This window comes from Amblyraja radiata, chromosome 34, assembly GCF_010909765.2.
Source record: "Amblyraja radiata isolate CabotCenter1 chromosome 34, sAmbRad1.1.pri, whole genome shotgun sequence".
Classification (NCBI taxonomy): domain Eukaryota; kingdom Metazoa; phylum Chordata; class Chondrichthyes; order Rajiformes; family Rajidae; genus Amblyraja; species Amblyraja radiata.
In genome coordinates this window covers 1504740-1528990 of record NC_045989.1, presented here as the reverse complement: position 1 = coordinate 1528990, position 24251 = coordinate 1504740, and the positions used below count along the sequence as shown (strand labels likewise).

General features: G+C 45.2%; 1 protein-coding gene across 1 annotated transcript in view; it reads right to left on the bottom strand.

Annotated features, from left to right (window-relative positions):
* Positions 1-24251, bottom strand: part of agbl1 (AGBL carboxypeptidase 1) — a 332335-nt gene that overhangs the window by 300676 nt on the left and 7408 nt on the right. The window contains exons 2-5 of the mRNA XM_033050120.1: positions 15131-15194; positions 12076-12222; positions 10593-10724; positions 4359-4452 (exon numbers count right to left, since the gene is read on the bottom strand). Coding sequence (XP_032906011.1) covers positions 4359-4452; positions 10593-10724; positions 12076-12222; positions 15131-15194 — 437 coding nt within the window. The remainder of the gene's footprint in view (positions 1-4358; positions 4453-10592; positions 10725-12075; positions 12223-15130; positions 15195-24251) is intronic.

Here is a 24251-nt window from a genome sequence, read left to right as displayed (position 1 = left end):
TGAATATTGAATATCCCTGGATGTTCAGCTCCCAGCCTTGGTCACCCTGGAGCCATGTCTCCGTGATCCCAACTATATCATAGTCATTAATAGCTATCTGCACATTCAACTCATCCACCTTATTACGAATGCTCCTTGCATTGAGACACAAAGCCTTCAGGCTTGTTTTTACAACACTCTTACCCCTTATACAATTTTGTTGAAAAGTGGCCCTTTTTGATTTTTGCCCTGGATTTTCCGGCCTGCCACTTTTACTTTTCACCTTGCTACCTATTGCTTCTACCCTCATTTTACACCCCTCTGCCTCTACGCTCACACATTTAAGAAACCCTTTCCCTTTAACTCCATCCTCCACTAGCCCATTCGACACCCCACCCCCCTTATTCAGTTTAAAACCACCCGTGTAGCAGTGGCAAACCTGCCTGCCAGAATGCTGGTCCCACACCTGTTAAGATGCAATCCGTCCCTTTTGTACAGTTCCCCCTTACCCCAAAACAGATCCCAGTGATCTAAGAATCTAAATCCCTGCCCCGTGCACCAGTTCCTCAGCCACACGTTCAGGTCCCGTATCTCCCTGTTCCTGCTCTCGCCAGCACGAGGAACTGGAAGCAAACCGGAGATAACAACCCTGGAGGTCCTGCTTTTCAGCATTTTTCCGAGCTCTCTAAAGTCACGCTGCAGAATATTCATCCCCTTCTTTCCGACATCGTTTGTGCCGACATGCATATAACCATATAACCATATAACAATTACAGCATGGAAACAGGCCATCTCGACCCTTCTAGTCCGTGCCGAACACATAATCTCCCCTAGTCCCATATACCTGCGCTCAGACCATAACCCTCCATTCCTTTCCTATCCATATATCCATGCACTACCACTTCCGGATGTTCACCTTCGCCCTTGAGGATTTTCTGCACTCTGTCCGTGACATCCTGGATCCTGGCACCAGGAAGGCAGCACACCATCCTCGCATCCCGTCTGTTGCCGCAGAAACCCCTGTCCGTACCTCTCACAACGGAGTCTCCTACTACAATGGCGTTGCCTGCCTTAGGCCTTTTTGGTTTTGGCTCAACAGCCCTATTCGCATCACAAGCCAGTCCGCCGCCCAGTGTAAACACCTCTTCTGTCCCGACAGCTTCTAAGTGGGTGAACCTGTTCACAAGAGGTACAACATCCGGGGATGTTGGCATTCCATGCTTCCCTCCCGTTCTCACTGTCTCCCACCTTCTCTCTTCCAGTACCTTAGGTGTAACAATATGTTCTACTTATACAAGATGTTGCTGAGGCTCCATTTGGAATATTGTGTTCAGTTTTGGTCACCCTGCTGAGAAATCCCATTAAGCTGAAAAGAGTGCTGAGATGTTGCCAGGACTCTGGCCTCAGCTATGGGGAGAGATTAGGCAGGCTCAGAGCAGGTTTGAAATGTAGGAGGCTGAAGGGCTTTTAGATGTGTATAAAATAATAAGGAGAATTGATAGGGTGAATACACAGAGACTTTTACTCGATGTCGGGTAAACAAGAACTAAAGGGCATTGGTTTAAGTTAAGGGAAAGATTTAATAAGAACCCAAGGGGCAATGTTTTCACACTGTGGAGGGTATATAGAATGAGATGTCAGAGGAGGTAATTGAGGCAGGTGCAATAACAACATTTAAAAGACAATTGGTCAGGTACATAGTTAGGAAACATTTATAGCGATATGGGCCAAATGTCGGCAAATGGGACCAGCACTAGTAAATAAGGCATTTTGGTCAGCCTGGATGAGTTGGGCCTGTTTCTGTGCTATTGACCTAATTTGAGGAAGGACATCCTTGTGATTGAGGCAGTGCAGCGTAGGTTCACGAGATTGATCCCTGGGATGGCGGGACTGTCCGATATGCGCTTGGATCCTGAACTTTCTCACGGAGCGACCGCAGGCAGTGAGACTGGGCCCGCACCTGTCCTCCACCATCACCCTGAGCACCGGCACACCACAGGGTTGTGTACTAAGCCCCATGCTCTACTCCCTCTTCACTCACGACTGTGTCCCTGCATTCGACACCAACACCATCGTGAAGTTTGCAGACGACACAACAGTGATTGGGCTGATCACCAACGGTGATGAAACAAAATACAGAGCGGAGGTGCAGAACCTGGCGGACTGGTGCGCCAATAACAACTTGGCACTAAACACCTCCAAGACCAAGGAGCTGATTATTGACTTCAGGAGGTCCCATTCTGGAGAATACGCCCCAATCTCCATTTATGGGGAAAGTGTGGAGAGAGTGTCCAGCTTTAAGTTTCTGGGCACTCACATTTCAGAAGACCTCACATGGTCCACAAACACCGCCGCGCTGGTCAAGAAGGCACAGCAACGACTGTTCTTCCTGAGGACATTAAAAAAGACTGGTCTGCCCCAACAGCTGCTGACAACGTTCTACCGCTGCACCACAGAGAGCATACTAACGTATGGCATCTCTGTGTGGTATCTCAGCTGCACGGAGGCGGAGAGGAGAGCTTTTCAGCGCGTCGTCAACAGAGCGCAGCGGATCATCGGGACAGAGCTACCAGCCTTGGAGGGCATCTACCACATGCGGTGCCTCAGGAAGGCCCTCAGCATCCATAAGGACTCATCACACCCCTGCCACGGTCTGTTTCAACTACTTCCCTCCAGCAGACGTTACAAGGCCTTCTACGCCCGAACCTCCAGACTCAGGAACAGTTTTATCCCAAGAGCTATAGCGGCTCTGAACCGGCCCTAATGAGTGCCCCCCCACCCACCCCCTTTGGACAGTCTCCCTCAGATGGTCACGTCAATCAATTCAGCTTGTTTATTTATGTATTGTATTTATTTACCTTTCTTGTACATCAGTGGAGCTGCACACTAAATCTCGTTGCACTGACGTGCAATGACAATAAAATATATATTATTATTATTATTATATTATTATTATATGAGGAAAGATTGAAAAGACTAGGCTTGTCTGGAGTTTAGAAGGATGAGGGGGAATCTTATAGAAACATATAAAGTTATAAAAGGACTGGACAAGCTAGATGCAGGAAAAATGTTCCCAATGTTAGGCAAGTCCAGAACCAGGGGCCACAGTCTTAGAATAAAGGGGAGGCCATTTAAGACTGAGGTGAGAAAAAACTTTTTCACCCAGAGAGTTGTGAATTTGTGGAATTCCCTGCCACAGTGGGCAGTGGAGGTCAAATCACTAGAGGGATTTAAGAGAGAGTGAGATAGAGCTCTAGGGGCTAGTGGAATCAAGGGATATGTGGAGAAGGCAGGCACAGGTTATTGATTGGGAATAATCAGTCATAATCACATTGAATGGCGGTGCTGGCTCGAAGGGCTGAATGGCCTCCTCCTGCACCTATTTTCTATGTTTCTATTGGACACTATGACTCCAGAACCGTATTGTCTCTAGGACTTTATGACCAATATAGTAGTGAGAACTTGATTAGCAAAAGCAGCCAGATCCTGCAACTGTAACTAATTCAGTCTGACCTGAAATGCCAGCTCTTCCATATAAGCTGCCTGGCCCACTGAGTTCTCCAGCACTTTGTGTCCTTTCTCTACTAATATAAGTACATTGGCAAGTATACAGCATGCTGGTAAGTATTAACAAGCAATCAGCATAATAATTCAATCCGTGATTACAACACAGTAGGCCATTCGGCCCACAGAGTCTATGGCAGTTCTCAGCAGAGCAATGCATTCAGTCTGATTCGCCCTTTGACTGGATAGCAAGCAAACAAACCCTTTTCCCTGTACCTTGGTACAGGTGACAATCATAAAGGGATCTAAACTATTACCCTCTATCTAGCCTGTAACTTAATCTGTGCAAAATGCCCACATAATCCCCACTTAACCTACTGTTGATAATTAACCTACCGCTACTTATTTACAATGTGGGAGAGAACCGGAGTCATAGGATCCCCACACGGTAACACTGAGAGCATGTAAACACTAGCAGTTTGGATTGAACGAGGTCCTGAGAGCTGAGAACAGCAGCACTAACTGCTGTGCTGCGGGGTTGCGTGTCCTATAGACCAGTAAATAATAGAAACTAATAAATATCAGTTAGCATCAGGATTTACTGGTGGACTTTGCAAGATAATTTAAACTAAGGGAAAAGGCAAGAGAAAAACTGGCTTCCCCAGTAAGCGACTCACTGATATAGTGCTGAGATGAGTTAGATTCAGCCTTGAGCACACCAAAAAGGCATTAATGCAAAATAACATCTCTTCGATCGACACAATATATCGTCTGAAAAGAACACAATACCACCGAGCACAGAGATTGCCCTGAGTCTGCTTGTTCTCCAGAAAACTGCACTGCACCATCACATTGCGGCTGTTCCCACTTCTCACCTTATAGCCTTTGTGTTCGTAGTCGTGTAGGGAGAGAGCAGGTTTAGCACAAACCTGGTGATCCCACTCTTACCCATCGCAGCACCTGCTGTGACTGAAAGGATAAGAGACATAAATCAGCCATGCAAACAAAATCAGAAAACGTTACCGTGGAATGAACAGAAAATGCTGTAAACATTCGACAGGTCAGACAGCATCTGTGGAAAGAATAAATGTTTTAAGTGGAGCTGAGACACAGAGAAAACAAACTTGTTTTAAATTGCAGAGAATGGGAGGGAGAGAGGGATTGGGGAGGGGACAGTTCCTTCATTGTTACTATTTCTTATCATCCTCAAGAACCCGTCAACCAAATGGCTTCATGCCTCCCCTATGGGGAGAAGGCAGGCACGGATTATTGATAAGGGACGATCAGCCATGATCACAACGAAAGGCGGTGCTGGCTCGAAGGGCCGAATGGCCTCCTCCTGCACCTATTTTCTATGTTTCTATGTTTCAATGTCAACTCCGCCATTCAATCGTGGCTGATCTATCATTCCCTCTCAACCCCATTCTCCTGCCTTCTCCCAAAAACCCCTGACACCCGTACTAACCAGGAATCTCAATCTCCACTTTAAAATATCCATTGACTTGGCCTCCACAATCTTCTGTGGCAATGAATTCCACAGATTCACCATCCTCCGTCTCAAGAAATTCCTCCTCATTTTCTTTCCAAAGGTACGTCCTCTTATTCTGAGGCTATGGCTTAACCCAGGTACTCATGCTAAACACACTCTTGTTCTGCACATAACTAGTCCATCAGGTGCCCCGATTACTTGTATCATGTTTCTATGTTTCTATTGAGATACTCCTTGTATGCTGTGCTTGCCTCCATCATACTTTGCAATATAAAACTCATTTTGTTTCTCTCTTAAAGTTCTGACAAACATTCTTCAAGCTGAATACCAGCTCAGGATAGTGTTAGCGTGCGGTGATCGTTGATCGGTGCGGACTCGGTGGACCAAAGGGCCTTTTTCCGCGTTGTATCTCCAAACTAAACTAAACTGAATAGCATCTGAGATCAGGTTCATACCCGGGTCTCTGGCATTGTAAGACAGCAGCTCCGCCAGCTGCACCACTGTGTCAACCTGCACCACTGTGTCACCTGGAGGTATGTTTAGCGGTGATCTCTACTCAGATCAGGAGAAAGCACAACGTTTTAGTGAATTGTTACCCAGAGCATCACAATTGTTTCACAAAAATCTTCCTTGAGATATTGAAAGATAAGGGAAAATAGACACAAAGCGCTGGAGTAACTCAGCGGATCAGGCAGCATCTCTGGAGAAAAGGAATAGGTGACGTTTCGGGTCATAACCCTTCTTCAGACAGAGAGTCAGGGGAAAGGGAAACAAGAGCTACAGATGGTGATATAGAGAGATGTAAAACCAATTAATGAAAGGAATGCAAAATAGTAAAGATGATAAAGGAAACAGGCTATTGTTAGCTGAGGGCTACTTGAAAACGAGTTACAGTCAATGAGTGTCAACAAGATAGTCTGAGGAAGGGTCTCGACCAGAAACATCACCCATTCCTTCTCTTCAGGGATGCTGCCTGTGCCGCTGAATTACTCCAGCATTTTGCATCTAGCTTTGGTTTGAACCAGCATCTGCACTTCCTTCCTATACAAGATGATAGGAATTTTGCATGTTTTAATGTATGTTTTTAATGTTTCTTTGTGTGTCTTGTGTGGGGGGTGGTGTGTGGGGGGTGGTGTGGGGGGGGTGAGGGGGAAATCGCTTTGGTCACCTCCTCCACGGAGAGGCGACTTTTTCCAGGTCGCCTCCCCCGTGGCCTAACAACAAGGATCGGCGCGGCCTTTCCCGGAGACGCGCCCGGGGCTTCAGCGGCGGGCGCAGCGTGGACTCTCGGCATGGAGCGGGTGAGCCCTCTCTGGGGCTCGCTGGAGGGGAGTGCTCCGTTTCGCTGGCCCGTGGCAGCCGGCAGCCTGAAGCCTGCACAGCTCCAGCTGGCGCGGCGTCTGTAGCCCGGGATCCCTCGTGGGGGGACCCGAGGGGAAGAAGAAGCTCCGAATGCCGGCCCGCGGCCAACTTCTACCACGGGCCCGGCGCGGACTTACCATCACTCCTGGAGGGGAGCTTCGTCTGTCGGCCCTGCAGTCTGCGGTGCTTCTGGCTGCGGCGCAAACTTTAAATCTTCGACCGCCGGCCTGCGGCCTACACCAGCCTGAAGCCGCGGTCTACGGTGGGGAAGAGCCAATCCTGGACTTACCTTGACTTTTACCTTGTCCTTTTATCATCTGGACGCCCGCAGCGACGGATGCGGAGGGTTGAGGTCCCGACCACGCGGGAAAATGGAGGAGGACTGGCCAATTTATGTGCCTTCCACCACAGTGATGAATGCTGTGGTGGATGTTTGTGTTAAATTTTTATTGTGTTTGTGTTTTCTTTATCATTGTACCGCTGCTGACAAATTCATTTCACTTGCACTTTATGTGCAATGTGACGAATAAAACTGATTGATTGATTGATTGATGACTTAGAAGTTAGTCAACAACTTGGGTGGGGGAGGAACAGAGAGAGAGGTGATGCTAGGATTACTTGCAGTTAGATAAATCAATATTCATACCGCTGGGTTGTAAGCTGCCCAAGTGAAATATGAGGTGCTGTTCTTCCAATTTGTGTTTGGTCTCACCTTGACAGTGGAGGAGGCCCAGGATAGAAAGTCAGTGTGGGAATGGGAAGGGGAGTTAAAATATTTGGCAACCGAGAGATCAGGTACATCCAGGCGGAATGAGCTTCAGTTAAGGGCTTCAGTTAATTAGATGCTGCTGAAAGGGAGAGCAGTTTGCTTGGTTTACTTCTATTTAAACAAGTTAACCAGGGCTGGAATAACATGGGGAGAATTCAGGTGAGGGGAATTTATCAAACAGACAAGACATGGCACAGATTAGTGATGTACTCGAGATAAAACACAGAATGGAACAGAAAAGAACAGAGAGTTTAATGGTGATTATGTATCAGGGACTAAGGGCCATGCTCGTGAATTTGTTCAGACTGAAAGTAGGAAGGAACTGCAGGTGCTGATTCATACCGAAGATAGACACAAAGTGCTGGAGTAACAACTGGTCAGGCAGTATCACTGGAGAAAGAAGATGTGTGACAATTTGGGTCAGAACCCCTTCTTCAAACTGAAAGTAGAGGGGGAGGGGGATTACAATCAGGCCGTCCCAAATGTATGGATACATGATAAAGGGAAGAGTAAGATAAAGTCCAATAAAGTCCAATTATAGATAATCCGAGGGTCTCAAATGAGGTAGATGGTAGCTCAGGATCGATCTCTATTTGGAGGTTAGATGGTTCAGTTGCCTGATAACAGCTGGGAAGAAACTGTCCCTGAATCTGGAGGAATGCATTTTCACACTTCTGTACCTCTAGCCTGATGAGAGAGGGGAGTAACGAGATTGTCCAGTTGAGACTAGTCCATGATTATGCTGGTGGCCTTGCTGAGGTAGTGTGAAGTGGAAATGGAGTCAATGGAAGGGAGGTTGGTTTGTGTGATGGTCTGGGCTATGTCGACAATTCTCTGCAATTTGTTGCGGTCTCCCAAACATAACTGTGACACATCCGAACAAATGCTTTCTATGGTGTAGAAGTTGGTGAGGGTTGTAGGGGACATGCCTAACTTCCTACACCTTCAAAGGACATAGAGGCATTGGTGTGCTTTCAGTATTGCTTCAATAACATCAGGAAGTCACATTGCAGCTTTGTAAGACCTTGGATCGCTGCAGTTGGAGAATTGCCTAAATCTGATTACTGTGTGATGTGGGAAATTCTGAAAATGATAAAAAAGATAAGTAGGGTGCACAAATGCTCGATCAATGTACGACATACGCTTATCCAATTCAAAACATTACATAGACTATACTATTCAAAAACTAAATTAAATAAAATCTTTCCTAATGTTTCACCAATCTGTGATAAATGTCTGTGTCAAGAAGCTACCATAGCGCACTCTTTTGTTTTTTGTACAAAAATCCAAAAATTCTGGCATGGAATATTTGATATTTTTTCAAAATTAATTAAAATAAAACTGGTACCAAAACCAGAATGGATCATTTTTGGGATATCGGAAGGTATCCCTGAATTAAACGTGTATCAGAAGAATTTACTCAATTACGGGCTAATAATGGGAAAAAAGCTCATACTTAAATTCTGGAAAAATGCGCCCACACCAACAATAAAAATGTGGATATCAAATATGTTTGAAACATTACATCTGGAAGAGATGAGATTCCTCTTAGCAGATAAAGCAAACCAATTCCAAAAGACGTGGTCTACGTTTATGGACCTATTACAAGCATGAGGTGCAATAGTAATTTTAAAAATAAATAAATAAATAAATGGTATCAGGACCTGGCATTGGGAGATAAAACAACAAAAACAGACTTGGTTGGTAGTCTTTCTGCGGAGTTTAATGTTATAATAGAGCGATTGTCCTTACTTTCTTTTTCTTTCTTTTCTAGGGTCTACTTTCTTACTTTACTTCCTTCTCTAACTTCTTTTCTAAGGGGCTTTCTTTTCCCAACACTCTCCTGCACTTCACAACTCTTGCGCACCTTCTTTACTTTCCTTACTTCTATCTTTTTCTTAAAGCTTTAAAAAAAAAAAAAATGAAGCGGTACAAAAAATGTATTAAGATATATGTGTTGTGTGTTATTGTAATTTACCGTACTTCTAATTTAAAAAAAAAAAAAAAAAAAAAAGAAAAAAAAAAAGATAAGTAGTTTGTAATATTTTAACCTAAGAGTTTACATACTAGGCAATCATGATGGAAAAGGCTAACATAGTAAAGGAAACTTCAGGATGTTAAGAGAAGCAATAAATAGATTTATCATGGTATTTAGATTCCACAGCAAAGCTAGGCTAAGTTAAAATACACATTGGGGGTTGTAAACTAAGCTAAAGGCAATAAAACTGATCAGGAAATAGTGTATTTTATTGCATCCATTTGTAAGACAAATAAGAGAGTGGTTTTGAGGACAGAGGGTTAAAGATAACTCTGGGGAAAACATCTGGTGAAAGGCTACAGAGATTTTGATGAATAATGAATTATTTCAAAACTGTTAAATGCACGTGTAATATTGTGTCGTGAGAATATAAAAATACTGTGGGTGCTGTGAATCTTTGAAACACTTTGGGTTCTCTCAGAGTGGTCCTCAGTGAGCATTGTTAAGGCCCTGAATAAATTGAGTAGAATGAGGAACTCGCCACTGCTCTGGGAGATGTTCTCTGTGTTTGTCCCTATCTGATCCTTAATTAAGAGGGCAACTGGGCCCCACGTGAAGCCAGATACAGGTTAAACATAACATTCCCTCCAACAATCTGTGACAGAAAGGATGTGGAGGCTATGGAGATGGTGCAGGTTTTACCAGAATTCTGCCTGGTTTGGGGCATGTTTATTAATGAGGAGAGATTGGAGAAATTTGTTTGGATTGTTTTCTCTTGAACGACGGAGGTTGAGGGGAGACCTGATCGAAGAATATAAAATTATGACACATAGATAGGATAGACAATCAGAGCCTTTTCCCCAGGCTGGTAATGTCAAAGTCTAACTGCCGTCTCACAGCGCCAGAGTCCCAGGGTTGATGCTGACCTCAGTGCTGTCCATTTGGAGTTTGCACATTTTTCCACATCATAGGTTTCTTCCCGATGCTCTGATTTCCTCTCACGTTCTAAAGACGGGTAGGTTACTATAGGTGTAAGGAGTGGATGAGAAAGTGGGATAACATAGAACTACTGTGAATTGATGATCAATGGTCGGTGTGGACTCGGTGGGCAGTTTCCATGCTATATCTCTAAACTAAACTAAACTAGAAGGCATAAACTTTAAGGTGAAAAGGGCATAGTTTAAAGGAGATATGCAGATCAAGTATATTACACAAAGAGTGGTGACCTTATGGAGCCTGGAGTGGTGGTGAAGGCAGATAGTGGCATTTAAGGTTTTAGACAGGCATACGGATATGCAGGGTATAGAGAGACATGGATCATGTGCAGACAGAGGAGATTAGTTTAACTTGGCATCATATTAGCACAGATATTGTGGGCCAAAGGGCCTGTTCCTGTGCTGTTCTGTTCGTTATTCTATGTTCTAACATATTCACTGTGCTAACATAGCCCTTGTAACTGCAGACAACATTCAAACGTCTCCCGTGGAGTTTTTATTCTGAGTGCTACTTACCACTAGAGGCACATATCTTGATGATCCACAAACAGGGAGTGACGTACTTGGCTTGGGGTAGACTACACTTCGTTATGTTCAGGATCTCACTTAAGGCTCCAATTTCTTGAGCTTTTTGTCCAAACCTCTTATCTGCAACAACATATCATTTTTTTCTAATACAGCACAAATTCCATGAGAACACATGGTGTTTGTATTCCCTGTTGAATGGTGATGAGTTACACTCCCAGTGTGGCTGCACTCTGGCTTCTGACAACCTTACAGCATCAATCCACTGTAAGAAATAATTTCAGTTCAGTGGCCTGTGATGGTTTTCTCCACATTTCCACTCACATGCCATTGATCTGGAAGCTCTTTTTACATCAACTTGCTTTTAATACAAAGTCCCGTGTAGACTGCCTGGTCTTTCAGTCTGATCATGGCTGAGTTTTGACCCAAGAGCCACTTTTCCTTCCTATACCTTGATTCCCCCTTATATCTATTTTTAAAAGGAATACAAGAAAATGTGCACCACGATCAGTTAAATGTGCACCACGATCAGATCCTACCAGTTGTATCCTTGGCCCCATTGTCACTTCCTTTGATCAGAATCATGTTCGATGCTTAGCCGTTTGAACTGCTCGATACAAAACCAAAGGTTTGGTTCCCTCTTAGACGGCACCTTTGTTTATTCTGGCCCCAAGTGAAACGATCTCTGTTTGTGCCTTTGTGGCAATTGTGGTATCATTATAACACTGGAGGAGGCCACTCGGTCCATTCAGTCTGTGTTATCTTCTTACATAACAATCAATGTGTCCCATTGCCCTGCACTTCCAGAGTAGCTCTGCCAATTACTTCCCTCAATCCAGGTCTCTTTTCAAAGCCCTGAACGTGTAAAGAATAATGAAATAGTATTTTCCATATTAACCCACAAATTAACTTTGTACAATGTTTGCCCTCATAAGTCAGTGTATCTTTGGGATGGATCAGATTGCCTGCAAATGGGCCAATTTGTTGGTTTGTTGAAACTTCACCCAGCAATTTTATAGACATTTCCTTTTGTCCTGTTATTCATCATTGTTTACAGTTCAGTTCCACCACCGATTTTCCGGCAACTTTAATCCGGTCAAAATTGCAAGAGCGCACGAAAATGTGGCACCTAGGCCGGGTGAGGTGGCCGATCTCTAACTCATCAGGACTTGTGCACCAATCAGTGGGGTTGAATTTTCCGCCTGGGGCCAGGGCTCTGGAATTCCGACCCAGCCAGAGTCAGCAGATACGTTTCCATAGCCAACTTCCGATGCCGACTTTGCGGGCCGATATCTCAGTCTCTCGGCAGCCTAGGCGGAACGTTCTGGTACCGCTGGACCCCATTCAGAGGTCATGACCTCTGTTGGTCTGGCAAAATGTATAATCCAGAAAGCCTCTGGAACTAAGGGTGCTGGATAATCGGTGGTGGAGCTGTACCCAAGCTTCAGATACAATGGTGACTGCTGTTCCTTACCTCTTTGTCCAACTTTGACGATTAAACAGATTAAAGGCAAGATGATGTCATAATCCAGTGGAAGTACTTGTGTCACGTTCACCAGCGTGTGTAGCAACGCCTCGCTGCCCCCCTTCGTGATCAGGTAACTGACCCGCTTGACTGTACCTGAGCAATGTAAAGAAAGGCAGCCCCAGTCAGCATCTGTATTACACAGCTGGATAACACTGGGTTAGAATGAATAGACACTTGGTCAACACAGAAGAAGATTTTAAAGAACCCCCCCCGGTAGGACAGGGGTGAAATTACAGAGCTAAGCAATTGGAAGGCTGGTGTAGAGACACAAACTGTGGGATAAGTGAGCTGAGCGAGTGCATGATAATAATAATAATAATAATGGATGGGATTTATATAGCGCCTTTCTAATACTCAAGGCGCTTTACATCGCATTATTCATTCACTCCTCAGTCACACTCGGTGGTGGTAAGCTACTTCTGTAGCCACAGCTGCCCTGGGGCAGACTGACGGAAGCGTGGCTGCCAATCTGCGCCTACGGCCCCTCCGACCACCACCAATCACTCACACACATTCACACACATTCACACACAGGCAAAGGTGGGTGAAGTGTCTTGCCCAAGGATACAACGACGGTATGCACTCCAAGCGGGATTCGAACCGGTTACCTTCCGGTTGCCAGCCGAACACTTAGCCCATTGTGCCATCTGTCGTCCCGTAAAATGATAGAATTGAGGAAGATAGTCAGAACCTATTTCCCAGGGAGGAAGTACCAAAGGCTAGAGGACATAAATTTAAGGTGAAAGGGGGAACTTTAAAGGAGATGTGGGGGGGCTAGTTTTGTTCCTGGAGGGTGCTGAGTGGCTGGAATGCATTGCCAATGGTGTTGGTGGAAACAGTGGCGATTAAGAGGGTTTTAGATGGATGTATGGATATGCAGAAAATGGAGGGGTATGGATCATATGCAGGCAGATGAGGTTAGTTTATCACAACATTCAAGTGTGGCACAGACATTATGGGCCAAAGACCTGTTCCTGTGCTGAACTGTTCTACGTTCTATGTTAAGAGATAACATTCAAAGAAATGAAGACCTCTTGTCTCCTGGCTATGTTTTAGAATCAGGAAAAGGAAAAGTGACCTAAAAGCTAGTGGACCAAATTACATTTTTTCATCAATAATCCTGATAAAATGTCTGTGATGTGTGAGCCAGTAGCCATGTGAATCTGCAAAATAATGTTCAAAACACCGCACCACATTTCTCAGTATGTCCCATAGAATGACATGTTAGGTGAAGTAATTTACATTTTCGTAATCTACACAAAGAATGCAAATACACAGAAAATATCTTCCCTTACTGTCAGCTATGTTTACATTAACTTTATTGATTATTTATTGAGTTGATTAAATTTATGATTAAAAAATAATTATGATTATGAAATGACTGGATTGTCACATTATTCTTTGTTTCCTTGCGTCCTTCAGAGAAGAGAAGCTCCGTCTTTACTTGGTCTGACCTGTCCATGACTCGGTGTACTCAGTGATATGGTCGACTCTTCCATCAACTGGTAATCACATCAGAGACGATACAATGGGAGGCAACTCCTGTCTGGTCAGGGAAACACACATTCTCCAAGTACATCTAAGTAGGGCGGCACGGTGGCACAGACGTAGAGTTGCTGCCTTATAGCTCTTGCTGCACCAGAGACCCAGGTTTGATCCAGACTACAGATGCTGTCTGTGTGGAGTTTGTACGTTCTCCCCGTTACCACATAGGTTTTCAACGGTTTCCTCCCACACTCCAAAGATGTACAGGTTTGTCGGTTAATTGGCTTGGTATAATTGTAAATTGGCCTTTATGTGTGTAGGAGAGTGTTTGTGTGCTGACATCGCAGGTCGGTGCAAACTCGGTGGGAGGAAGGGCATGTTTCTGCGTTCTATCCCTAAACTAAACTAAACTAAACTAAACTACATGGAAGGCGTTGAAATTAATTTTACACCTAAAATTGTGGCCCAAATTATTTGTGGTAATTATACTGTGTTCAAGTTGTAGTTTACTTTGAGTAATAAGGCAGGGATTCAAGTTGTTAGTCCAGTAACAGGGGGAATATTAAGTGTGTGAAATGTATTTCCAATTATGGCCAGAGTAGCGTGACGTACATTTTAAAATGCTAACACGAGACACATGCAGAGTGGCCAATGCTCACACTTCCATGTTTGGTGCTGATATTCCTATGTACCCATTGCAGCTCAGTGCAAGGCCGGTTGTGTTTCCATGGTGTCACATGGAGGGGGATTTACAGGGACCCACAGACCTGGGCAGGCCATCAACAACGCTTATCGCAACCCCGGCTCTTTCTCAGTAGGACCTACTCTCTGGTGCTGTACGTAAGAGGTTCAATGCTTAGATCAAAGGTCTGAACTTTGTAGACCCATATGGACCCAAGTCTGCTTTAAGTACGTGCCCCTCTTTGGACTGAGTCAAATATTGTCCCAACATCATTCATGTTGAGACTAGGAGTCAACATTTGCATTTTCAGAAGAGATAGAACTGATAGTCATCCCGGTAAATGAACAAAACTACACACATAACTAGCGCGAGATTTAGACTCTAGACTTTAGACTTTAGAGATACAGAGGTTAACCAGACCCTTCAGCCCACCGAGTCCATGATGACCAGCGATCACCCTGCACACGAGCACTATCCTATACCCTAGGGACAATTTACAATTTCACCAAAGACTGTTAAACTACAAACTTGTACGTCTTTGGAGTGTGGGACGAAACCGGAGCAGCCAGGTAAAACCCACGAAGTCACAGGGAGAGGGTACATACCCCATACAAACAGCACCTGTAGTCAGGATTGAACCCAGTAGAGCTGTAAGGCAGTAACTCTACCTCTGCGCCATTATCCCGCCACGAGATGTGTGTCCAATTCCCATCTCAATTGGAAGAAGGAGGATGAGGACAACATCATCAAGTAAGATTAGTTTACGACACCACACTAGTTACAGTTACTTCCCGCTGTGACTGAACTATGACTGAATGTTGTTTCCACACTCACCCGCTGACAGCAGTGCATCCAGGATTTGCAAGATGCTGTGCGTACTTTTCATATCATGGGAATTCTGCAATAAAACAGGCAAACAAACAAAAATCAACTCCAAACAGTAACGTTCCAAAAAGATGGCATCAAAGATTTTTATTTTTTATTTTGGGAAGAACAGACTCTGCCTCAGGTGAATGTGTAGAAAGATATTTTGGTTTAGTTTAGAGATATAACGTGGAAACGGGTCCCTTCAGACTAACATGTCTGCGCTAACCAGCAATCACTCATACAATTAGGGACAATTTACAGAAGTATTAATCAGATATGATTCAAACACATTCTCAAAGTACATTATGATAATAGAAAGGATTTTGTCCTTTGTTGTTTGTCATGTACATCAATGATCTGGATGAAGGTGTGGTAAATTGGATTAGTAAGTATGCAGATGATACCAAGATAGGGGGTGTTGTGGATAATGAAGAGGATTTCCAAAGTCTACAGAGTGATTTAGGCCATTTGGAAAAATGGGCTGACAGATGGCAGATGGAGTTTAATGCTGATAAATGTGAGGTGCTACACCTTGGCAGGACAAATCAAAATAGGACGTACATGATAAATGGTAGGGAATTGAAGAATACAGTTGAACAGAGGGATCTGGGAATAACCGTGCATAGTTCCTTGAAGGTGGAATCTCATATAGATAGGGTGGTAAAGAAAGCTTTTGGTATGCTAGCCTTTATAAATCAGAGCATTGAGTATAGAAGCTGGGATGTAATGTTAAAATTGTACAAGGCATTGGTGAGACCAAATCTGGAGTATGGTGTACAATTTTGGTCTCCCAATTATAGGAAGGATGTCAACAAAATAGAGAGAGTACAGAGGAGATTTACTAGAATGTTGCCTGGGTTTCAACAACTAAGTTACAGAGATAGGTTGAATAAGTTAGGTCTTTATTCTCTGGAGCGCAGAAGGTTAAGGGGGGACTTGATAGAGGTCTTTAAAATGATGAGAGGGATAGACAGAGTTGATGTGGACAAGCTTTTTCCTTTGAGAATAGGGAAGATTCAAACAAGAGGACATGACTTCAGAATTAAGGGACAGAAGTTTAGGGGTAACACGAGGGGGAACCTCTTTACTCAGAGAGTGGTAGCGGTGTGGAATGAGCTTCCAGTGGAAGTGGTGGCGGCAGGTTTGTTGGTATCATTTAAAAATAAATTGGATAGGCATATGGATGAGAAGGGAATGGAGGGTTATGGTATGAGTGCAGGCAGGTGGGACTAAGGGAAAAAAGTTGTTCGGCACGGACTTGTAGAGCCGAGATGGCCTGTTTCCGTGCTGTAATTGTTATATGTTATATGTTATATGTTATTTATTTATAAATCTGAGTCAACCAATGAGCTGTAAGTGGACAGGCAATGAGTTTGGACACTATTTCAGGCCGAGGGCCTAGGACCGAGGACCCGCTGGTGGGCCGAGCTCACCCACCATGGACCAAAGACCCTCTCACTGAGGACCGAGGACCCGTCCTTTTGGCCCGGCTAGCCCACCGTGGGCTACAAACCCAGCCCCATGCGACGCTGAGAGTGAGGTGGGATCTGCGGGCAAACGGCGAGAGCGCAGGAGAACGGCGAGAGTAAGGGGTAGTGTGGAGAGTGAGAGGGGAGCATCGAGAGTGAGGGGGCCCATGGACAGTGAGAGGGGGACCCGAAGGGGGGGGGGGGGGGTGCATAGAAGGAAGGGGGGCTCGGTGTGGCAGCAGGCCCAATTCATTGCTGCAGGATAAAACTGCATGATTAACATTATGTAACTTTCTCGGCACCAGAAACGTGGCTACTCTTGTGTACTGCCAAGGTGAGGTCTGTTGCTTGATTCTAACGGGTTGAATGCAAAGCAAAGCATTTCACTATACACGTGACAATAAGGTATCATGGAATCATCATCATGCTAATTAGCGGCAATGTCTACTTTAGGAACAAAGGGAACCGTATGTACGACAGAAACTACAGCAACACTTTGTAACAAATGGCAGGTATTTTAGCCAGAATATACAGCGAGTACAGGATAATTAGACACAAATGATGTGCATGTCAGATCCGGTTATTTACTAACTGCAGCCACTGGGACAAGGGCAGAAGGAATAACAGTGCCTATCAGTATGTGTAGAAATGGTAACAGTGGATGGAGACTCTCACATAAAAACAGATTCATAGAATCATTGAGTACAGCACAGATACAGGCCCTGTGCCCCACTTTGTCCATGACAACCAAACTGGGCCATTGTATCCGGGGTAAGGCTTTGTATTTTATCCAGGGTAGGAGGGGAGAATGAGGGCCAGGGCAGTTTACTGTTCTGGATGTCAGATGTGGGAGGTTATAGAGTCTGATAGCCCTCCTGACGTCCACATCTGCGCCAGGTGCGTCGAGATGGGGCTCATAAGGGACCGTGTTAGGAACCTGGAGCAGCAGCTCAATGACCTCTGTCTGGTCAGGGAGAGCGAGGAGGTCATAGAGAGGTGTTAAAGAGAGGTGGTCACTCCAAGACCACGGGAGGCAGACAAGTGGGTCACAGTTAGGAAGGACAATGGGCAGAGGCATGGACTAGTGAGTACCCCGGTGGATGTACACCTTGAAAATAAGTACTCATGTTTGAGTAAGGGTGGGGGAGACAGCCTACCTGGGGGTAGCGACAGCGGCCGGGCCTCCGGCACAGAGACCGGCCCTGTTGTTCAGAAGGGTAAGGAAAAGAAGAGGAGAGCAATAGTAATAGGGGACTCTATAGTCAGGGGGTCAGATAGGCGATTCTGTGGACGCAGACAGGAGACCCGGATGGTAGTTTGCCTCCCTGGTGCCAGGGTCAGAGATGTGTCTAAACGTGTCAAGATATCCTGAAATGGGAGGGAGAGGAGCCTGAGGTCGTGGTACATATAGGTACCAACGACATAAGTAGAAAAAGAGAAGAGGTCCTGAAAGGAGAATTTAGGGAGTTGGGAGGAGAGTTAAGGAGAAGGACCAGAAAAGTAACAATCTCAGGATTACTGCTTGTGCCACGAGAAAGTGAGAGTAGGAATGGATCGAGGTGGAGGATAAATGCGTGGCTGAAGGACTGGTGCAGTGGGCAGGGATTCAAGTTTCTGGATCATTAGGACTTCTTTTCAGGAAGGTGTGACCTGTACAGAAAGGACGGGTTGCACTTGAACCTGAGGGGGACCAATATCCTGGCGAGGAGATTTGCAAAGGCTACTGGGGAGACGATAAACTAGAACGATTGGGGGGAGGGACTCAAATAGGGAAAGCTAGCAGTCAGTGTGTGAGGCAGGAGGCAGAGAAGGGTAGCACTCGGACCCAAAATGTAGGGGAGAAAGAAGAAAAAGATAATAAACAGAGAATAAGAGAGGGTGGGTTTCTTAAATGTGCATATTTTAATGCTAGGAGCATTGTAAGAAAGGTGGATGAGCTTAGAGCCTGGATTGACACCTGGAAGTATGATGTTGTGGTGATCAGTGAAACATGGTTGCAGGAGGGCTGTGATTGGAAACTAAATATTCCAGGATTTCGTTGCTTCAGGTGTGATAGAATTGGAGGGGCAAGAGGTGGAGGTGTTGCTTTGCTTGTCAGGGAAGATATTACAGCAGTTCTTTGGCAAGATAGATTAGAGGGCTCGTCTAGGGAGGCTATTTGGGTGGAAATGAGAAATAGGGAAAGGTGTATTATAGACCGCCAAATGGGGAGCGAGAATTGGAAGAGCAAATATGTAAGGACATAGCAGATATTAGTAGTAAGCACAAGGTAGTGATTGTGGGAGATTTCAATTTTCCACACATAGACTGGGAAACACATTCTGTAAATGGGCTGGATGGTTTGGAGTTTTGTAAAATGTGTGCAGGATAGTTTTTTGCAGCAATACATAGAGGTACCTACGAGAGAAGTGGCAGTGCTGGACCTCCTGTTAGGAAATGAGACAGGTCAGGTGGCGGAGGTATGCGTTGGGGAGCACTTCGGGTCCAGTGATCACAATACCATTAGTTTCAATATAATTATGGAGAGGGTCAGAACTGGACCTAACGTTGAGATTTATGATTGGAGAAAGGCTAATTTTGAGGAGATGCGAAAGGATTTAAAAGGAGTGAATTGGGACTTTTTTTAATGGGAAAGATGAGGAAGAGAAATGGAGGACATTTAAAGGTGAAATTTTAAAAGTATAGAATCTTTATGTCCCTGTTCGGTTGAAAGGAAATAGTAAAAATTGGAAAGAGCCATGGTTTTCAAGGGAAATTGGACACGGTTCGGAAAAAGAGAGAGATCTACCATAATTATAGGCAGCATGGAGTAAATGAGGTGCTTGAGGAGTATAAAGAATGTAAAAAGAATCTTAAGAAAGAAATAAGAAAAGCTAAAAGAAGATATGAGGTTGCCTTGGCAAGTAAGGTGAAAGTAAATCCAAAGTGTTTCTACAGCTATATTAATAGCAAAAGGATAACGAGGGATAAAATTGGTCCATTAGAGAGTCAGAGTGGACAGCTATCTGCAGAGCCAAAAGAGATGGGGGAGATATATTTCTTTTCTTCGGTAGTCACCAAGGAGAAGGATATTGAATTATGTGTGGTAAGGGAATCAAGGAGAGTAGCTATGGAAACTATGAGATTCAAAGAAGAGGAAGTACTGACACTTTTGAAAAATATAAAAGTGGATAAGTCTCCAGGTCCGGACAGGATATTCCCTAGGACAGTGAGGGAAGTTAGTGTAGAAATAGCAGGGGCTATGATAGAAATATTTCAAATGTCATTAGAAATGGGAATAGTGCCGGAGGATTGGCGTACTGCACATGATGTTCCATTGTTTAAAAAGGGTTCTAAGAGTAAACCTAGCAATTATAGATCTGCTAGTTTGACGTCATTGGTGGGCAAATTAATGGAAAGGATACTTAGAGATAATATATATAAGCATCTGGATAAACAGGGTTTGATTAGGAACAGTCAACATGGATTTGTGCCTGGAAGGTCATGTTTGACTAATCTTCTTGAATTTTTTGAAGAGGTTACTCGGGAAATTGATGAGGGTAAAGCAGTGGATGTTGTATATATGGACTTCAGTAAGGCCTTTGACAAGGTTCCTCATGGAAGGTTGGTTAAGAAGGTTCAATTGTTGGGTATTAATGGTGGAGTAGCAAGATGGATTCAACTGTGGCTGAATGGGAGATGCCAGAGAGTAATGGTGGATGGCTGTTTGTCAGGTTGGAGGCCAGTGACAAGTGGGGTGCCACAGGGATCTGTGTTGGGTCCACTGTTGTTTGTCATGTACATCAATGATCTGGATGATTGTGTGGTAAATTGGATTAGAAAGTATGCAGATGATACTAAGATAGGTGGTGTTGTGGATAATGAAGTAGATTTTCAAAGTCTACAGAGAGATTTGTGCCATTTGGAAGAGTGGGCTGAAAGATGGCAGATGGAGTTTAATGCTGATAAGTGTGAGGTGCTACATCTTGGCAGGACAAATCAAAATAGGACGTACATGGTAAATGGTCTAGGAATAACTGCGCACAGTTCCCTGAAGGTGGAATCTCATGTAGAAAGGTTGGTAAAGAAAGCTTTTGGTGTGCTGGCCTTTATAAATCAGAGCATTCAGTATAGAAGTTGGGATGTAATGTTAAAATTGTACAAGGCATTGTTGAGGCTATTCTGGAGTATGGTGTACAATTTTGGTCGCCTAATTATAGGAAGGATGTCAACAAAATAGAGGAGATTTACTAGAATGTTGCCTGGGTTTCAGCAACTAAGTTACAGAGAAAGGTTGAACAAGTTAGGTCTTTATTCTTTGGAGCACAGAAGGTTAAGGGGGGACTTGATAGAGGTCTTTAAAATGATGAGAGGGATAGACAGAGTTGACGTGGATAAGCTTTTCCCACTGAGAGTAGGGAAGATTCAAACAAGAGGACATGACTTGAGAATTAAGGGACAGAAGTTTAGGGGTAACATGAGGGGGAACTTCTTTACTCAGAGAGTGGTAGCTGTGTGGAATGAGCTTCCAGTGGAGGTGGTGGAGGCAGGTTCGATTTTATCATTTAAAAATAAATTGGATAGTTATATGGACGGGAAAGGAATGGAGGGTTATGGTGCATCTACCTGCACCCTTGTGCAGGTAGATGGGACTAGGGGAGAATAAGTGTTCGGCGCGGACCAGAAGGGCAGAGATGGCCTGTTTCCATGCAGTAATTGTTATATCGTTATATGGTTATATCCCATTTGCTTAATTTTGTCTCTAAACCCTCTTAACCCTTCTTATGCAAATATCAGTCCAAACGTGATTTAAACACCATTATTAAATCCGCTTCCACAGCTTTGTTCCACATATGGACTACGCTCTGAGTGAAAAGACTGTCCCTGATGTCCCTGTGAAATCACTCTGCTCTCACCTTAGTGCTGCGGGTTGGAATTGATGAGGTTGTGCATCAGCCTTTATTAACGGATAGTTCTCATACACTGACCCACAGGATGGGGAATGTTAATAACAGAAGAATGCATTGAGAGTGCTGGTGAGAGGAGAGCAATCACATCAGTGGTCAGAATGGAACATCCTACAGGCTCTGCACGTACATGTATCCTGTGGCGTGGTTCCCAGAGCACACTGCCCAGCTTGTCTGGTGAAATGCCTTATCCCCAGAAGTCACCAACAAGCAGCCGGCTTGGCTGGCAGTGAGGGGAACCCTCCCAGTCAGATCCTTCCTTCACCATTGGGACTGAGTTGCCCTCAGGATGGCTGCTATGGAGAGGAGACGGTTGCCAACCTCTTCACAGAGTGTGGATTTGCGGAGAGGGTTTGGAGAAGTTTGCTTGTAACTGTTTATTCCAACAGCTCTGAAACTGAGCACTGGTCTCAGGCACATATTCGGAGATGGGCGTCAAGTGCTGCTGGAAGGTCATCAACTTAATGAAAGACTCTCTTTGGTCTGCCCAGAACGTTGCCCTCCCAGCAGAGTGAGATGTCCATCGGGGAATGTTGCCGACTGGCCCACTGCAGACTGCAGGAGTAAGTGCTGAGGGACGCACTGAAGCTCGGTGCAGACAACGCCACGGCTCGGTGGGGGAGGACCACAGTCTAGGGTCCTTCAGCTGCTGGACATTGCGTGTGGTGGAGACGCCCCATAAATGAGGGGAGGGATATCACCCCAGGGAGCACATGAATGGCAATGGAGCCAGGTGTAATGATATTCCTGTGAACACAACCAAATGTGATGCTAATGAATGCATGTAAAGCCGACGAGAATGTCGGAAGAATTTATGCACAGTTCTTGTTTTGGATATTATTTTATTCTAAATAAAATGTATTTACATTTTTTTAAATGATCAATCCTGGCTCAACATGCAGGGGTGTATAAACCTAGTGAATGGCAGTCTCTAATGAACTGGGTACAGGGAGTTGAATAGATAGTGGCAGGAAATTATTCTTTTTTTCACTGCAACCTTTTGATCTTTTTTTCCTTTTTTTAACCAAAAATAATTTAATCAATCATTAAAAATGATATTTACAGTACAATATAAAATGAAACAAAACCCACCACCATAATATAAGCCAAACAAATCTACTAAATGAAATACTGTATAACTATATTACAATCCCCATCCAGGATGGCTTCCACCCCAGGCGGTGCCCAACGGTCCAGGAAATCCCCCATGAAGTCCCTTTCCAAAACCACCTGGGCACAGATGTAACCCTGGAAAAGGGGCAGTCCGCCAGCTCGGGCAGAGCCCTCTTCCGCCTGGTACCATGACTCGCGGATGGCCAGCTTGGCCAGGCCCAGGAGTAACCGTACCAGGACATCTTCGGCCCTACCCTCTCCCATACACACAAAGATGAGGATGGTGGGTGAAAAGTTCAGCCAGACGGCAAGGAGCAACCCCTTTAGATATTGGAATGGGGCTGCAACCTCACACACTCCATATACACGTGGTACACAGACTCTTCCAGCCGCAACAGTGGGAAGTGGCAGGCGAGTCCGTGAACCGCGAGAGAAACAGGTTGCAAAGGACTCCTCAGTGCAGTACTCACCAGCCCAGGTCCCCGAAGTAGAGGGGGTGAATCCCTGCATCGAGGAACCTTCACAACTCAAAGGCAAACCCACTACCATTTATGTATGGACGGTGGACCAGGGCGAGGAAGTGCAGGGTGTGGAGGAGGATCCCATACAGGACACACCACCCGCATCTAAAGGACCTGTCCCACGAGCATGCGACTCCATGCGGCAAGCGCGACCTAACGTGGTCGCTTGAGCCGTACCGCCTCGCGGGGCCGGTCCCACTTCGATCGCCGGAGCCGTATGGAGTTGTGCGGAGCTGGTCCTGACATCGCGCGGGGCTCCGAAAAATTGACCATGTTAAAAAATTCCGCGCGGCAACAGCCTGCCGGCCCGCAGCCGCCTCAACTCCGTACGCACCGCCTTGATAGGCATGCACAACGTCTCGACGCAGTACGCAGCGTCTTGATGCCATATGTCATGCGCGAACTTCCCGCGGACTTCGCTCGAACTTCACGTCACTCACTCGAGCTCCGCGCGGCCCCCGCTTCCGGTTTGATTGCGCTCGCCGCATGCAGGCGCATGCTGGTGGGACCGGTCCTGTACGGGTATCACTCGACTTCCGCGCGGCCAACGCATCCGGTTTGGTCGCGCTTGCCGCATGCAGGTCGCATGCTCGTGGGACAGGCCCTTAACAAGATCCTCTTGGTAATAAGTGTCCCATGTAGTTTGTGTTACGTGGCGCGCATGTTTTCCCCTTTTTCCACACACACACGCACGCACGCACGCACGCACGCACGCACGCACGCACGCACGCACGCACACACACACACACACACACACACACACACACACACACACACACACACACACACACACACACACACACACACACACACACACGTAAAAAGACTGAGTGATGTTTGAGTGATTTTTGATGCCTCTGGTCCAAAGGCAAAGGTGGGATTCGACCTGAAACGCACCTATACCTTTTCTCCAGAGATGCTGCCTGACCCGCTGAGTTACTCCAGCTTTTTGTGTTTTTACTCAAATTGTACTTGCGCATCTTTTTAAAACCTGAAACTCTTCTGTTCTTTTTCCAAATGCTTTCAAGTAATAAAATCT